The 13758-nt window shown below is 43.5% G+C and overlaps 1 protein-coding gene across 3 annotated transcripts in view; it reads left to right on the top strand.

Annotated features, from left to right (window-relative positions):
- The window catches only part of SLC38A5 (solute carrier family 38 member 5), an 825614-nt gene that overhangs the window by 715471 nt on the left and 96385 nt on the right, over window positions 1–13758 (top strand). For all 3 annotated transcript variants that reach the window (XM_069647525.1, XM_069647526.1, XM_069647527.1), the window contains one exon: window positions 9257–9336. In XM_069647525.1, coding sequence (XP_069503626.1) covers window positions 9257–9336 — 80 coding nt within the window. The remainder of the gene's footprint in view (window positions 1–9256; window positions 9337–13758) is intronic.

Genomic DNA, 13758 nt, shown 5'->3' with positions numbered 1-13758 from the left:
AAGAGAATGTGATTGCAGATCTTTTGCTGCACCCTAAATAGAATGCTGACTGATGTGAACCTAGCAATTCCACTCTGGGTGTTATAACTACATTTTCAGGGCTTAAAGAAACAAAGGAATAAACTGTGTGATGACCTTGATTTGATGTTGGCCTTTCTATAGCACTCATGACCAACCAGTATCACAGAGCTGTAGGAAAGCACATCACATAAGTAAACCGAATGCAATATACAAGTTACTGAAATGAAAGGTTCTTCATTTTTTTGAAAAGGCCAAGAGTGTGTTGATCCTGTGTGATTCATGAGGCATGGAATTCCATAGAAAATGCTGCCTGAAGGTATATCTAAACAATATGTATTTGATTATCGAAGATTCCTGCTGCTTACATGCCATTTAATCCGATATCTGAGACATTAAGGTCCATGGCCATACAGGGCTTCATGGACCAAGGGTAGTGCCATACACGTAATCCTGGTCTACACACCAGAAGCCAGCGGTGCTTTCTGAGAACTGGAGATGCTTGCGCTCGCTTATCTGTTTTACTTAAAGTTCTGACTGCAATGTTTAATAATATAGCCTGATAGACCGTCCGAGGGGTTGTTATCACAGGATAATGTCTTCGCCTCTGACCATAACATTAGGAAGGGTCATAATCCCAAGCAATAATTACCCCTCACAAGGTCTATAAGGCTATTCGCACATGGTGGTAGGCACTAGCAAATCATGTTTTGGAGTTTTTGAAGTGTTGTAAAAAAAGTTTTCTTTTATTATAGAAAAGTAAATCGACAAACTCAGTAAATTATATTTGAATTCATTTTGTAGCATTTTAACAACATGTTTGTCTTGATAAGTTAAGCGTTTCAATTGCAAACTTGGTTAATAACATGATCATCCATATGGGGGTCATGTAAAAGTAAACCGTTTCTGTATAAGAAAGTGAAAACATTTCCCCATGTTTCAGCTTTCACTTTGCTATTTAAATAGGATGTTGCAGTGAAAAAAACAGAAGGTCCTCCTAGAGAGGAAGTGTCTTGTTGAAAGACGTTTTGCCTGGAAATTGCTGTTAGGCAAAGTTTGAATGCAGTACCCTCTGGGAACACTACAAACAACTCTGACTACAGGTATAGGAAACCCAACCTTTGGTAGAAGCTTGTACTACACAGTTTTGGTAGCGTGTTGAGCAGACAGGCTTATCTCAAGATGGGTCAATGTGAGTTGTAGTGGAGTTACACAGAGATTTACAGTTACAAGTATTCAAATAAACTCTTATACTCAAGGTTTCTTGAATACACGATAATTAATGTATTTATCAGTCAGTTAGAATACGCCTTCTTCAGAAGGGAGCAATATAGTACTAACATTCCAATACACTTAATGAAATCCACACTCTTAATATCTGTAAATCAGTAGATACCCTTTTGGGATAGCCCACAGACACTACCTACACCCTCAGGTGACTTCAATTGTTAGGGTGCTGGGGACATTAATATATCACTGTTGTATTTAGAATCATATAGTAATGAGTCAAAGGAAAAGATTATTTAGAACAAACAAGAGACCACAAATATTCTTAAGCAGGCAAATACCTTTGGATCCCCCAAGAAGAGTCATTCCGTTCAATCAGGCTAAGCCAAAGTCAATGGACAAAAGTCTTATGTAGGATGAAGCACTTCTGGTCGTTAAATGGAAAAGTCTTTGCACAATGTTTTAGAAGTCTTTGGAGAAACGAAGAATCTAATGGACGGCCATAAGCTGATTAGACTTGTGAGTAGTAGAAGATGCAAGCAACTCTACAGTAAGAGGTAAGTTCTCTCAGACTTTGTACAGTACCTTTAAAATGAAGAAAAGATGCATCAGGTGACTCCTGCTCCTGTGCAGCTGTGCCGAACCCATTGTTCCTGAGCCTCAGTCAGGAACAAGAGGGAGGATGTTGGGGGACTCCTGCACTGTACTGGGACTCGCAACTGGCAAACTGCACTTTCAGTGGCTGTTCAGTGTTTCAGCTCCTTGCGTCTACTGCAACTAGCAACACTGCGGTTCCTGTCTGTCGAGATGGACTTTCCTTGCTTCTGGGGTCCCGCACTCTGTTGAGGGGGCTCGGGCTCAGTCGGTCCTGCTTCCAGGGAGTCCGCAGGATCTTCATGGAGCTCTTGGCCAGCATGAAAGCAATGCACACAATCTGGTGTTCCTCTCCCTGGCTATATGGTTTCCAACAGCAACTCTGTGGAAATTCAACCTGCTCCGAGATGGATGTCCAGGTGGCTTACTTTGGAGTTGATTGGTCCCACCAACTCAAGGGGAGAAGTCGTCCTTGCAGGGGCTTCTCTGTCAATGCAAACTTGGCGTTTCAGCACAGCAGCAGGGCTTCACCGGGCAAATCAATGGTCCAGGAGTTGCAGCAGGCGTCCTCTTCAAGTTCTTCTTCGGTTCCTTCGTCCAGTGGTTGACCCTGCCTTCCAAGCCAAAAGCCTTGCCTTTTATTCAGTTCTCTCCCATTCATTCCAGGCTAGCTGTCAGTCACCCAGCTGGGGGGCTGTCCTTGCCAGACAGTCAGCTGGCCAATCACCACGGAGCGCATTTGGGTCTCCTAGGAGACTAAGCACAGGGAGTTTTGGGCACCTCCCTCACTTCCTGCCTACCCCAGACACCCTGGAGCCAGAGGCGGGCTTCACTCTTGAATCCCGCCAAAGGCAAAGCGAATAATAGGACCAAACCTGGTTTGGCACGCAGAGTAAATCTCAAGAAGGACCTTTCCACAAAGAAACGGCGAAACAGGAAGACCGGGCCATTTTAACAAAAATGGCACCCTTGGGTGCTTTACTGCAGCTGCGAACACAGCCCGCGGTAAATGCACACCACCGTAGTTAAAAATAAACCACTGCCACCAGCCATTCAGTGAGGAAAGGGTAACATAAAAAATATTACAAGCTAGACAAAGGGGATACTAGGTAACCCCTCCAGCACCCTATTGTAAGATAGTGTGTGCTTGGTCTAGAAAGTTACACATGTAAGTAAAGTCAATTTCACTTTACTGCTCTTGGAAACAGTAGTTTAACCAAGAGAAGTTATTCAAACCTTTGGGAAATCTGGAAGACTTCCCTGTGCCGCTGCACTGAAGGTGCGGTGTGACACAATATAAAAGATGATGCCTATGGAGTTTGTCAGACTCCACAACCAGGAGAAACACAGTGTTCAAAAATCACATAAAAATACATGAGAGAGTGGGAAAAATGGTCTCACTCTCTCCAGATAAAAAATTAAAGTCCTCAAAATCCAGCAAAGTTGCTGGGGATCTCTAAGGAGGAAGCAATTGGCACATTTCTGGAAATTCTCCCTAACAATTATTGTTTACCTGTTAGCTTTTGAAGTCAGAATGTTCAGAAGGTAGTCTATAGCAGTAGTTATGGCTCCACACTGATTGGCTTAGAGGAGGTCCGTGAGGATCTCCACGTGTTAATACCTGAAAATGTTGGATTATATCTTGATTAGTTCTAAGAAAGTGTTACAGTAATATATCTTTGCTCTGATTATAGCTCACGCAACCATGGTGCAACTGGCTTCAGATAGAAAGGGACGATAGGGTAGTGACAAGTAATAGGAGGATGAGCTAATGACGGAGCTTGCTTGTGGAGCCATGGCTAGACAAGACTCCAGCAAGGCCCCCCATGCCTCCCCCCAAGAACTCAATTGTGGATTGATTAAGTCACAACCCAGTATTTGTCATCAGAATTTCTACTGTGTTAAATAGGCCCTAGATAAGCTTCAAATTTCCCTTTGGCCCTCCGGTCCATTTCAAAGATTTGTCTGCATAATTGTAGAACACCCCTCCGTTCACCAACAAGTAATCGAATGGCTTGATGTACAAATTAAACACGGTCAGTGATAGAAAGGAGCCCCGAGGAATGCTGCAATTTAAAGGTACAGTGTAGGATTCAAAGTCTGTGGTCTTTACAGAAGATGTTCTATTCTCGTGAAAAAAATCAGAGCCAATAAAGGGACTTCCTGTCGGGGGTTCGATCGACCATCAGCCAATTCAGTTGTATCTGGTTATCTACTGTGTCAAAGACGGCAGCGAAGTCAAGCAGCATCCGTAATCATGTGACATCAAGTTCTAAAATCTGAAGTAGGTTTTCCCTGGCATTGAGGAGAGCAGTTTCTGTGCCTCACTTTATCCTGAAACCGGATTGACAGTCACCCAGCAAATTACATTTCTCTGTGATCCTGTAGCTGGGTAGATGCTGTTTTTTTCTCAATTTTTAACAACAATGAGAAATTTGAAATAGGCTGAGAAATTTGAAATAGGCCTATAACTGGCACAACGTGAGTGGACCAGAGGAGGAATCCACTTTCTTTTAAGATCTTCGATCATAAAAACATTCTCAAACGAGAGATTAACCACTGAGGTAATAAGAGATGCCAGTATCTCAAGATGGGATTTAATCATGATTGAGGGACGTGGGTCTCTAGGGCAATTTGTGGGTGGGATTAAGTTTGGATATAGTTGCCATAATGTCACTGATACTAACTGGGGGAAAAGATAACCCACCAGAAGGTGCACTTTCCACTGTGGAAGTCGAAGTAAAATGAATAGGAATATAATCAATACTTGTAGTAAAACTAGACATTTAAGGTGTTCTACTTTATGGCATCGTTTCGATGCTACTTGGAAAGCAATCTTTTAATTTTGCACATAAAATGTTAGCTGATGTGATCCGATGTGCTGGCTCCTCGAGCATTGCTCAGCTTAGTGAGAACTTTTAAGAGTCCCCCGGTGACTTTGCCGCCTTAGCAAGCTGAGTATTGAAGGAGTCTTTCTTCGCTTCCAGCAGCGCCTCTTTGCATGTGACTCAGGCGGATTTTAAAAGCTTATATTATTCCTTCAGTTGACATTTGAACCAGGAATGCCGCGTGTCTTTACACATGGAGTGAAGAAAATTGGAACTTCAGCAAAACAGCAACCAGACATATTGGAAGTAAATTAAGGCTGCTAAAAAAAGGGGGATTTATATTGTGATGCAGTTCGATTGTTGTCTTGCATGAAGGCACAGACTGGGTAGCTGGAGTTTTATTGTGGCTTTGAGGTGCATACATGCCTACTGCAGTGCCAATCGCCCATCCATGAATACTTTTTAGGAAGGCTTGTGATAGGTAAATACAGGATGTCACAGCATAAAGTCTGCAAAGACCAAAACGCACTCTGTGAAAACACATTGTTTGGGGCCTTCACATACGAAGTATTGTAAGGGAAATGAATATGTGTCATCAAGAGTCAAATACAGGCCATGTTTTCAGGACATCCACATGGAGTACATTTGAATTGAGTGATTCTAAATTTGAGTAATCTCGGTAGTTAGCGGGTACCCTGAAAACCTGGGGTGGCTGGGGCGATTGAAGACCATGCTTGAAGATCCCTGGTGTAAATTTATTGTCGATATCAAGTGGTTGTAAATATTTAAATAGCCCGTGCTGTAACAATCCAACCAGTCATCCATTTCAAACAGCTGATAAAGAATTTATTGATGTCTAATTCTGGATTTTAACGTTATGTACGGAATTCAGCGTGGCTGTGACCACTTGACAAGAAATTATGCTGAAAAGCACCATTGTATTTATCTTTTTCCTGACATGATGTTAATAGGTCTACCTTATAGGCTGAGATTAAGAAGCACATCATGAGTGGAGTGGGGGGAGGGGAGGAAATGCCCACACATCTGGCAAGGAAGAGGACATATTGGACAAGTTGTTGAGATTGCAAGTGTTGTGAACACAAATCGAGAAATGCCTCTTTGCTCAGGAATGTGCTAAGCATAAACTAAACCTATTAGTAAACATAAGGTTGCTCAACTATGAAACGGGTACGTTGACCCAATAGATTATTTTTCTTAGAAATGTAAAGAAGGGCATTGCACAAAAGGCGGGGGCAGAACTAAGGCAAACCAGAGACCAAGAAAGGGTGCTGAGGGGGAGGTAAGAATGCCCCTCTGTCAAATGCATGATTAATGTCAGTGTCATATATGGGTAAAGGATACCCTACAGAGCTTCTGGGCAGATGTTGGGATCACATTAAAAACACCAACGCGCTTATGGGCAGGGAACATTTGTATCACTTTAAATAAGTCCCGGAGATGTGCACAGAGGACGTGTCCAGAGGCTCTGTCTGTCTGCAGGCTTCAGTGATGAGGGCAACTGTACTGATGATATTCCAACAGTAGACTTCAGCTGGTGATTTGTGGCATGTCCTTGTTTAGGCCTGTGTTTGAGACATACAGGGGTAAACAATTCAGGTTGCAACCTAATTTCCAGCCATAAAAAGACACTCTCCACCTCAAGTCAAACACACGCATTCCATTTCTTTTTTTTTATTTTCCAAGAGTCAATTTCAGAATACATGTATACACTGCCCTTATTGGTGAAGACCCATGTCTGCACAGGTGTAATGGACATGTGTCTGCCCTTTTTCAAACTGAGCAGCATCTTTTTAGCTTATACCTGATTGTATATGGTTCCTTTTGGGCTGACGTTTGAGCTTCTTCTGGAATGGGTCTTTCAGGAACTTGGCCTTGTGGAGGGCCTTGTGGAACTATTTAACTGCTTTTCTTTCTCAGCACAGGACAGTACCCTTTCTGAGACGCTAAAAGCTGTTTATGATTAATTGGCAGTCCCGATACGTTCACTCCTCTATATTAATAGGCTATTGCAAGCAAGTAGTTGGATTCTTTATTACAAGCGAGATGTGACGTTACAACTCGCTTGTAATAAGACTTACTGTAAGAAAATGATCAGAATGACACTGTCAATGGTATTATATGCACAGATAGTTGTGAAGCTATATATTGTTGTACAGGCCTGTAGACTGTTCACTCCACCGTCCTGTGGGAGAGACTATCTGTACTTGATAAGCTAAACTAGCCATTCTGGGGCACCTACGAAATCGCTCACAAGGCATGACTGTGGGCCTCATCACGACCCAGGCGGTAAGGGGTTTACGGCGCCGTAAACAGCGCCGACCCTTACCGCCTGAGTACGAGGTCCCTTAGCGCCATGGCGAATTTAACACCTGCTTTTAGCAGGTGTTAAAATCCATGGCGCTAAGGGACCATGGAGTTAATTACGCCACCGTAATTTACGGTGGCGTAATTAACGCCTTCCCCACTCCCATTATGCCCTATGGGGCAAAAATGGGAATGGGGAAGGGTAAATGGGGATTGGGGACTTACTGCCCCGCCAAGGTCCGAATGGGGCGGTAAGTCCGCCAACCACCATGGCGTAAACGTAGTTTACGCCATGGTGGTAAAGTCACGGCCCAGGCGGTAACTTACCGCCTGAGTCGTGATGAGGCCCAGTTTCTTTTTTTCCCTCGATTTTAAATTTTGTGGACCAAATTTGGTGGGGGTCTTTAATGCTGCTATGAACTTCAGGGTACACCCTGCATGGCGAGAACTAGCACTAATTGCAGCCGTACATTGAAGGGGAGACCCTGTGTGTTGGGGGGACATTAGAGAGGGGGGCAGTATAATTAACTGGGCATCCAGCTTACTCCAAGCATATCTTGGGGACTCCAGGTCACCTAACACAAATCAAGTCTTTGGCCCTCATTACGAGTCTGCCGGTAATCATGTCACCGGCAAACCACCTTACCGTTACCGGCAACCGATATCCTGCGTTACTGGAATACTACGGGCGCCAACAACGGCAGTAAGTTCCCATTCCACAGAGTCCAGTACTGGTAATAACGGTGCTGGTGATAGGGGCAATACTTTGCCGCTAGGGGCCTGAACTCCGGGCAGGTCAGGCCTGCCGGTAGTTCACTGCCCCTACCAGTAAAGTCGCAGTGTGCCGGTCCAGGAAAAATGCCGGATCCAGTATTACCAGACGTTTTACTGGCATTTTTTTCCCCAGAGCGGCTCACTCATGATGAGGGCCTTCGTTAGAGAAGCAGGAGTAATCTTAAAATCCTTCCATAAATGTGGGGCAACACATGGTCCCAGCAAAAGGAAACTTTGTAGATTGAGGCATAAATGGGAGCTTCTTATAGAGAAGAGATTTGGGGGAGTTGAATCTCACTGCTTTGATCGTACAGGCTTGTAATTTTTTCAAAACTCTGCATACTGCATGAATTTCTCTGCAATCTAAAATGGCTCCTGCTCAACAAAAGACATGGTGGAAATTCTTCTGGTGTAGAACTGATGCATATGATGCTTGTTTAAATAGAATATGATCGAAATTCTGAAATAAATGTAAGTGGGTAGATTCACGGTTTACTTTACCATCAACAAATTTTGCAGTTCAAATTTGGGGTGCTAGGTAGTCATCTTATACATACACTGGGTGGATTTATTGAAGATGGTGGGTGGTATCAGTTATTCACATTTGAAATTTGAGAATAGGATGGCATACTAATCCACACTTTTTGGGTGGGCTTACCAAACATATATCTTAGTTAACTCAATGATAAAGATGGAGCTTAGTCAGAGCTTACTCGTACCCATCCTGGAGTGGAAGGGTAAAAACAAAATAGTGGATACCATTGTGCGCAACCTCGGGTGGGTTTTCAGAACAGGATGGGTGATGCCATTGCACATAGCTCGGGACGGATTTCCAGAAAGCAGCATTCATAGTTGTCTTTCTTGATAAAAGTGACATCCATTAAGTGAGGGAGAACCTTTAAATAGCATTTAAATATGCCACAAAACCATTCTGAAGCAGGTAATAAAGCACAGTCAGTGGAGTGCTTACTGCGTAGATCTATTTTGTGATCTGACATCCATCCTCCAGAATGTAATAAAAATGTGCACCAACCTCAATTAATGACTATATCATTTTTCAAGGTACAAAACTGCAGCAAAGCCTTTTTTTTATATAATGAAAGATTACCATTATTATCATTATTCTTTCAAAAGGTAAGAAGTCAGTATATTCAGAATAGAAGTGAAGACAATTGTTCAGACCAATCAGTCCCTTGTCTATTTCTCTAGAAATGGACAAGGGACTGCACCTGTGGGAAAGAGAGAGGAAGCCGAGTTGCTCTCCCAAGGAAGGGATTTGCTCATTGTTCCTCTAAGAGCTATCAGGGTCTTCTTTCTTTTACTGGGCCTGATTATGGCCTTTTGTCTATCCATGTGCAAGAGGAGTGCTCATTTCTTTTAGTTAGGAAACGGTTATTAATTATCTTCCAGTGGCAGGCTCCCAAATCCTAGGAAACTAATGGGGCAAGTAAACCTCTGTGCTCACTCATGCCATCTTGTTTGTTTTTCAGACAGCGTACACCATTCCCATCCTGGCCTTCGCCTTCGTCTGTCACCCTGAAGTCCTTCCTATATACACAGAGCTACGCAGGTGAGAATCCCACGTCACACCTCCAGAATAAAAGAGTACATTGACCCAGAAGAACGCCTTTAAATTAATGGGGTTCACGTCCTAGTGTATTTATCAGTGTAAAAGCTATGTATGTACCATATTGCTTCTTTCAAGGACAGTAGGAAGGAGGGAGCCATCTCCATTCATGTCCACAGTGCAGGGTTGTGTGCTGGTGCTAAGCATGAATTTGAGTTGGACATACATGTGTTTAGATTGTTGGATTAAGGAATGCTGGTATGGCTACATCGTCTGGTCAATGTGAGCAAGCTAGTCCGATTAAGAGCAGCAAAACACAGGGCAACAGACAGAGGTGCACAATATTACCTGCAAAATGAAGATGCACCACCGCACCAGTTAAGATAAGGCCAGATGTGCAGAATAAGCCCCAACCAGGGAATCAGTCTGATGCAAACTTTTACAGATTGTGGGAAATATGTATTGCTTTTTAGCCCTTAGATGTAAAATTAATAAATGGTAGTCTTCCTGCTTGCAATTTTTGACTGGTGTGATGAGGCCACATGTGAGCAGCTGAGGGGTAGGTGAAATAATCTGGTGGCTGGTAAATGTCACCCGATCTGGGATTCTCACCTAGGAGAAGGTATGTGGGGTATTCTTTAGAGTGACCCATTCCCAGCTTTGCTCACCTGGTCCATAGAAACACACCCACAGATAGACATCCTATACATCGAAAACCCTAGAAATAATGGGGGACTTCAGCAGTAGATGAGCCAGGGTTCTGAAGTCCACAGAGACTGTTGTCAGGAACATACACCGAGCGAAAAGGCAGTGGATGAGATTGCATACTCATCTGTTGTCCCATGAAGTGCGACATGGGGGAAGCTGCTCACAAGCAAGGAAATAAAGGGAAAAGTTGCATGACCATCAAGAGACACTCAGTAGAGAAGGAGGCCATGAAGGGATGTCTGGCTCCAAGAAGGTTGCCCTAAATCTTACCTTGGACAGTGGTGCAGTGGGGTCGCAACGAGGAAATCTCCTGCGCAGAGGGAGAACCACATCTTGGTAGACCAAACCCACACTCCCGACATGAAATGGAGCTAGATGTTTCAGATGATGAGGGGAGTAGTCAGAATCAGGTGAAGGAGGTGGAAAAAGTGCAGCTGTGCAGAGGGCGTGAAGAGGAAAAAAATGAGCATGAGGCTGAGGCTGGCGTTCGAGGAGGAAAAGTTGAAGGAGGAAGTAAAAAATGTGACAAAGGGGTTGGAGTTAGCAGTGGGAGAGATGGAAGCAGAAGGCAAAGTCATGAATGAGAGGCCAAAGTTGGAGAAGGAAAAGGTAAAGGAGAATAGGGAGGAAGAAAGAGAAGGTTTATAGAAGAGGCTGTCATTAAGTGATGGAGAAACAGACCGAGCAAGCCAGAGAGAGAGAGAGAGAGAGAGAGAGGAGGAGGAGGAGGAGGAGAGGCAACAGCAGCAAAACGGTAGAAAAGGAATCCGACAGCGACTGAGGTAGGTTACCAAGCCTCTGTGTCGGCACGGTAGGATCCGTTCACACAACTTGGTGGGGGTTCTGTCACAGATCATGTCTGGTCTAAGTAGTCAGAGCTGAGAAGAAAGAATTGGAAAAGCCTTGATGGGCGAAGGTATTAGAATAGGGAGAAAGTAGGGAGGCACTTGAGTGTGCCTACTTCACTTGGCTGGGGAAGCATGACAATAATCGCAGCAGCTGGAAAATCCACCCAGTACAGCTGGTGAAGAAATCAACCTGGATCCGGACGTTAAGCTATAAAGCCCAGGAGGGTCAAAAATTGCCAGAGTCCCTTGGTACCTTCAGGAACTGTGAGTAACTTTCCATGAACTACTCAGGGAGACATAACCCTTATAACAAACGTTTGTAGGCTTGGGAAGATGCATGCAGGAGTTAGATCCTATTTGAGACAAGTGTCTAAATCTCTCTCACATTTGTGTTTGCCTTGAATCTTGGCATTGCTATGCTGAGTCCCACCTCCCTTCCTCTAGGTCTTACTGCCATGTCTACCTGGGTTTTTTGCATAATATAGGAGAGCTGCGCCTCGCCTAGCGATGTTGAGTCTTCTGACGATCCTTTGATTCGTGCCACTAGGCTGACTCTGCATAGGTTTGCCTGGGCAACCCCTATTCAAACACTGACGGGTGACAAAACAGGCTCTTTTCACCTAACAATTATAAACATGGAAAAGTTTAAGTTACCCATTAATGTGCACAGATGACATTGATTTTTATGTGGTAAAAGAAAAGCATTTAACAGATATAGGACGTTGTTTGCCCAAGGCTGAACCACTTTGGTCAAGAAGAAATGTCAGATTATAATCCTGATTATCCGACTCCAAGGAATGCATCTTGGCCTTTCCCTACAACACCTCAATTTCACCATGTTGCCATTTGCTATAGCACATCATGCTGGTGTCCAGTTTCTTTATAAGCTGTAGCACATTTGTCAGATAAAACAAATTGAAGGAAATGGGGAAAGGTGTTTGCTAAAACTCACAGAATTTTGAACAAGTTAGAAAACCCGGATGTAGAAACGGTGACATTAACATCAGATTACCCTGGACTCCTTAAACAATACGTATTGGATAAATGAGATTTCAGCATGTTAACTCTTTCAGTGCCTTTGTGGTGCATATACACACCGACCCTAATAAAGGGTCTTGTTTTTTGCCACATAAGTAAAGTCGTTCAACTCCCCTGCCCTAAGTACCAGGCACCCCAAAGACATTTTTTTGTGTGTTTTTCCCTTGTCCCAGCTCTGCGCCCCTGAGGAACACAGTGGACGTCCATGGGCACCAATACCCAGATATTAAAACTACCCCACATTATATGCTCGCACTGCCATCAGAAAGATTCCATGATATCCCTGTTCCAATTATTAATGAAATGTCTGGCACTAAGAACCTTGAGGAGTTTGCTTTTTACGAGATGTGTACATCACGAGACATGACTATCCAGTGATGAATTTTGGTTCCGACTGTTATCTGGTCGTGAGACTCCACTGACAATTGCCGTGATCAGGTTCTTACACAAACTCAATTTGATAGCATTGAAATAGAACTCATCATAAGCAAGTAAGAAGATCATTGTATTATTAGATGTTTTACGTAATTGCTTAAGAATGCTTTGTTTCCCTCGTTCTTTTTTCTATTTCTTTTACCCTTATTTATGTTTGTATTGTAGCTCCGATGAACTATTGATTTTACACCAAAGTTATACAGTGCAAGGTTTATGTAAACCAATTCACTTAATAATAATAATTTTAAAAAACTACCCAAAGCCAAAGAGATCATTAGAATCCATATTGTATGGTTCCAAAGGCTGCGGGTTAACCCCTAAACAACACCCCTTGTCTGTTGGCCAGTCTTTTTGTTTGTTTTAATAAAGCATTTTAAACTGGTGTTCATCTTGTTTGTAAGCACTCCCACACTGAACAGCTAGTCAAACAGAAGGGCAGTGAGATAATGTTGTTTGCACAAGGTTGCACAGTTTTGGTCCGGTGCGAAATGCATGATTTTAAAAAACTTAACTGAACATCTTCTTTTGCTCTCCTTCCTTTCGTCCCTCTCCGCCCTCCTATTTCATCTTCAACTCCGGAGTGTGATTGGTGAACCAGTGTGAAAGAGGGTAAAAGTGCGCCTGTGGGAGTATTGCTAGAAGGCGGTGCTGAGTCTGAATGCAGGGTGGAGATGTGACTGTGTGTGGATTGGGTGGAATGAGTTTGATGGAATTGCCGTTGTGGAAGTGGTTGGAGTATAGGAGTGTGTCTGTTGGGGGCGGGGGGGGTCAGTGATGAATAAAGTGAGGGAATGTGCATTTCGATGGGTGGGGATGTGTCTAGAAGGGGATATGGATGGTGGAACTATGTTTGGATATTATGGAGGTGGGTGGAGTGTGGGAATGTGTAAAAATGGGGTTGTTTGAGTAAATGGGAGTATGGGATGTGCATGCAGGGCCGTTGATGGAGGGTGGGGGTTATGCCATTGAAGGGAGGCTGGGACAAGGCCTGTGCAGAACTGGGGGTGGTGCTTATGGATGGTTGAAATACACAAATAATCTAGTGCTTGAGTTGTGTGTGAAATGCGTGGGAATCCTGCATGAGATCATTATGGCTTATCCAGTCTGATGATATGTACTGATTACACCGCCTAAAATCAATATTGCATATCCACTGCCTGCTGCCATTATTGATAATCAACTCCGAATTGATCACTATAGCAAGTCTTCTACCTGGTAATCAGTATTGCTAAGCGTATCAGTCAAAAAATATTACTAACGCCTTATGATGGCAATATTGCTAATCTGATGCCTGAGGTCATCATTATTGATGACCGCTTGCCTGCTAGTCGATATTTAAGTTAGGCCATGGATTCCAATATAGACCTCCTCTCAACCAATCAGAATGCTCGAAATG

Source organism: Ambystoma mexicanum, chromosome 2q (genome assembly GCF_040938575.1).
Source record: "Ambystoma mexicanum isolate Mex_15411 chromosome 2q, UKY_AmexF1_1, whole genome shotgun sequence".
NCBI lineage: Eukaryota > Metazoa > Chordata > Amphibia > Caudata > Ambystomatidae > Ambystoma > Ambystoma mexicanum.
This window is presented reverse-complemented; position numbering and strand designations above follow the sequence as displayed.